The sequence below is a fragment of the Chrysochloris asiatica genome, unplaced genomic scaffold, assembly GCF_000296735.1.
Source record: "Chrysochloris asiatica unplaced genomic scaffold, ChrAsi1.0 scaffold00002, whole genome shotgun sequence".
NCBI classification, from domain to species: domain Eukaryota; kingdom Metazoa; phylum Chordata; class Mammalia; order Afrosoricida; family Chrysochloridae; genus Chrysochloris; species Chrysochloris asiatica.
This window is the reverse complement of record NW_006408520.1, coordinates 22,208,804-22,212,262: the sequence shown is the minus strand read 5'-3', so window position 1 is coordinate 22,212,262 and position 3,459 is coordinate 22,208,804. Positions and strand designations below refer to the sequence as shown.

Below are 3,459 nucleotides of genomic sequence, written 5' to 3'. Positions count from 1 at the left end.
AAACACTTCCATTTATGCTTTTCTGTGAACTGTTTTGGTACCCATCTCGCACAAACTTTTTGAAAGCCAAGTCTGTTGTGGATCATTTCATATAGTTACGGCTGATTTGCATATGATTTGTCACATAATCCACGGTCACTCTTCTATTTGAAAAAATCACTTCACGTTGTCATCAGCTGTGGATGTGGATGGGCATTTTAATATAACCAGAATGCAGATAATTTTTTACTCACCCTCATATTTGTATAGTCTTAGAATCCCTAGAAAATGTTCTATTCTGTCCTATTGGGTCAATATGAGTTGAAATTGATTTAATGGCAGCATTTATTAATGATAACAACATCTTCCCATGTGCTTATATGCTTCTGTCTGCTTTTGTGTATGTCTTAAAATTCCCATAGTAAAAAAATTAATTCATCGTCATCCTGGTTTGACTTATCAAATTCTAAGGTTCCTGTACTTTACTTGTACTCCCTGATGGTGTTTATATGAATAAAATGAATACAGGCAAAAGAATATATTTATCAAATGACTACTCAAAGAATTTGTGCCTTAAACATTACTTCAATCTGATAAATATTAACTCTGAAAATAATTCCTACTATATTTAATTAATGCAATTGTTATGAAATTTAAATGTCTAACTCCAGAACATCAACAGTGTGATTGAAGCCAAGCTATAATACTGATACTTCTCTCTTACTGTATCTTTGTTCCTGGTGTGGTGCCGTAGGATAAGCACTTAACTGCTAACCTCAAGGTCAGAGGTTCAAACTCACCAGCCACTCCTCAGAAACTCTATGCAGAATATCTATAAGTTGAAACCAACTCAACAGCACTTAACAATAATGCAAAAATAGGAATTACTATGGATACTTACCTTTATTGGGTTCTGCTACAGATTTATCTAAATGTTTAGGATGGGAAATCTCTGTTTCTGATTTTCTTTGCATAGTTATTTGATTTCCAAATTTCTTGGGTCCTAAGTAAAAGACGGTGAATTTTTGCTGAATATCAAGTCCAGCTGGAAAAAGAAAACAATAAGTACATATTTAAATTATGTAAATCCATATGACACCATTTATTTATTTTTGTACCTCCTATATTCTTATAAGAGTCCTGGTGTGGCACTGTGGGCTAATGCATCAGACTGCAAAGTCGTTTGAACTGCAAGGTCAGTGGTTCAAGCTCACTAGCTGCTCCTCGGAAACCCTATACAGGGTTGCTATGGGTTGGAACCAACTCGACAACAACATATTCGTATAAGAGTCCTAGTGTAGCACTGTAGGTTAATGTGCTGGACTGCAAAGTTGGTTTCAACCACAGTGGTTCAAGTTCACCAGTTGGTCCTCGGAAATGCTACGCAAGTTGCTATGGGTTGGAACTGACTTGACAGCACTTAACAAAAACATATTTTTACAGGGGTCCTGGCCTGACAGGATAAGTGCTGCACCGCTAACCACAAGTTCAGCAATTCCAACTTACCAGCCACTCCTCAGAAATCTTATACAGGGTTGTTATGAGTTGGAATCAACTAGATGGCACTAACAACACCATATTCTTATAATTTTTTGAACTAGAAGAGTTACAGAAGTTCAGAAAATTAAAAATTTTTAAATGTTAAAAAACATAACAAATAAAATTGTACACATCTATCATTATAAAAAGGAGCTCTGGTAGCGTAGTGGTTACGAATCGGGCTCTGAACTTCAAGGTTAGCAGTTTGAAACTACCAGCTATTCTGCTCCCGTAAAGATTTACAGCCTCGGAAACCCTGTACAGGGTCATTATGAGTCGGAACCGACTCCACAGCACACAGCCACCATCATTATAAAGAAGTCCTGGTGTGGCGCTGTAGGTTAATACGCCAGACTGCAAAGCCATCTGAACTGCAAGGTCGGTAGTTCAAGCTCACCAGCTGTTCCCCAGAAACCCTATACAAGGTCACTATGGGTAGGAATTGACTCTACGGAACTTAACAACAACATCATCGTAAAAATCTGTGTCCCTACAATAACTGAAATTTACCTATCTTGGAAGATAAAATATCTAGCATTAATACACAGATAAAATTTTAATAATGTTATCCTGGCACACTTCAAAGTTTATTCATATTATCTAAATATATGATTTTTACATAATATCATTTTTCTTTTTTTTCTGTTTAAGCATAAAAGAAACAAACCTTAAGTGTAATTTTATGATCATGTCCTTACTTCAATTAACTTACCATATTCAGAACTAAGTAGATGTATGCTAAGATCGTCAGATATAAGTGCTCTTTTTACATTAATCTTTTTTGTCCAGTTTCCAGCTTTTAGCAAAACCGAATCCCTGAAAAACAGTCATGCATTATTTAAAAATTGATCCAAACACTGAATGCAATATTAATTTTCAAGGGCTAATTGTTCTTAAGACAGATAGCTCCTTTCTGAGAATAATTATAAATGATTAACAACTTCTTTTCCCCAAATTCTACGGAGAGAAATGAACTATCCATAGAATTTTATCAACCATAATTTTCTAACTACACATTGATCCTATGATTCCAGTTGCACTGACTCATTTTAGTCCCATATGGATTATATATTAAGCCATAAAATTGCTCCTAAATCATGATCAATTTAAACTGACTATATGCAAATTAGGAGTTTTGTTGTGGTGCTGTGGGTTAATGCACTGGACTGCAAGATCAGTTTGAACCACAAGATCAGTAGTTCAAGCTCACAAGCTGCTCCTCAGAAACCCTATACAGAGTCTCTGTGAGATGGAACCCACTTGACAGCACTTAACAACAACATACACAAATTAAGGATCCTTGTAGTTTTGTTGGTTAGGCACTGGGTTACTACATACATGTTGGAAGTTCAAACTCACCAACCACTTGAAAGGAGAAATATGAGTGTGTCTGTTCCTATATAGATTTACCGTCTTAGGAAAAACTGTACAGGGTTGCTATGAATCAGAATCAATTCAATGGCAGTAGGTTTGGTTTGTTTTTTATACATAAATTATATATATTTATATGTATTATGAGAAAAACTTTAATATCTTTACAAATGATACCAAACAGTATGTATCTAATAATATTACAAAATAGAAACCAACTTTATGCCTGAACTGAAAAATCTGAAGCAAAAATGATACAATGTCATGCCACAGAATTAGCTATAGGGGAAATGTTGTTGTTGTTGTTGTTGTTATGTGCCGTGGAGTTGGTTCCGACTCATAGAGACCCTGCACAGGGTTTCCGAGGCTGTTAATCTTTACGGGAGCAGTACGCCTCATCTTTCTCCCGTGGAGCAGCTGGTAGTTTCGAACTGCTGATCTTGCGGTTCATAGCCCGATTCGTAACCACTACACTACCAGAGCATAGGGGAAATAGCTTCTTTAAAAATAAGGGTACTTTAGAAAAGTATTGCTACTAAGGTTCCAGTTCATATGTGCACAGGTTTATTC

General features: G+C 35.9%; 1 protein-coding gene across 1 annotated transcript in view; it reads right to left on the bottom strand.

Moving 5' to 3' along the window:
* The window catches only part of HFM1 (HFM1, ATP-dependent DNA helicase homolog (S. cerevisiae)), a 206,591-nt gene that overhangs the window by 56,083 nt on the left and 147,049 nt on the right, over window positions 1–3,459 (bottom strand). The window contains exons 21-22 of the mRNA XM_006831060.1: window positions 2,231–2,334; window positions 881–1,024 (exon numbers count right to left, since the gene is read on the bottom strand). Coding sequence (XP_006831123.1) covers window positions 881–1,024; window positions 2,231–2,334 — 248 coding nt within the window. The remainder of the gene's footprint in view (window positions 1–880; window positions 1,025–2,230; window positions 2,335–3,459) is intronic.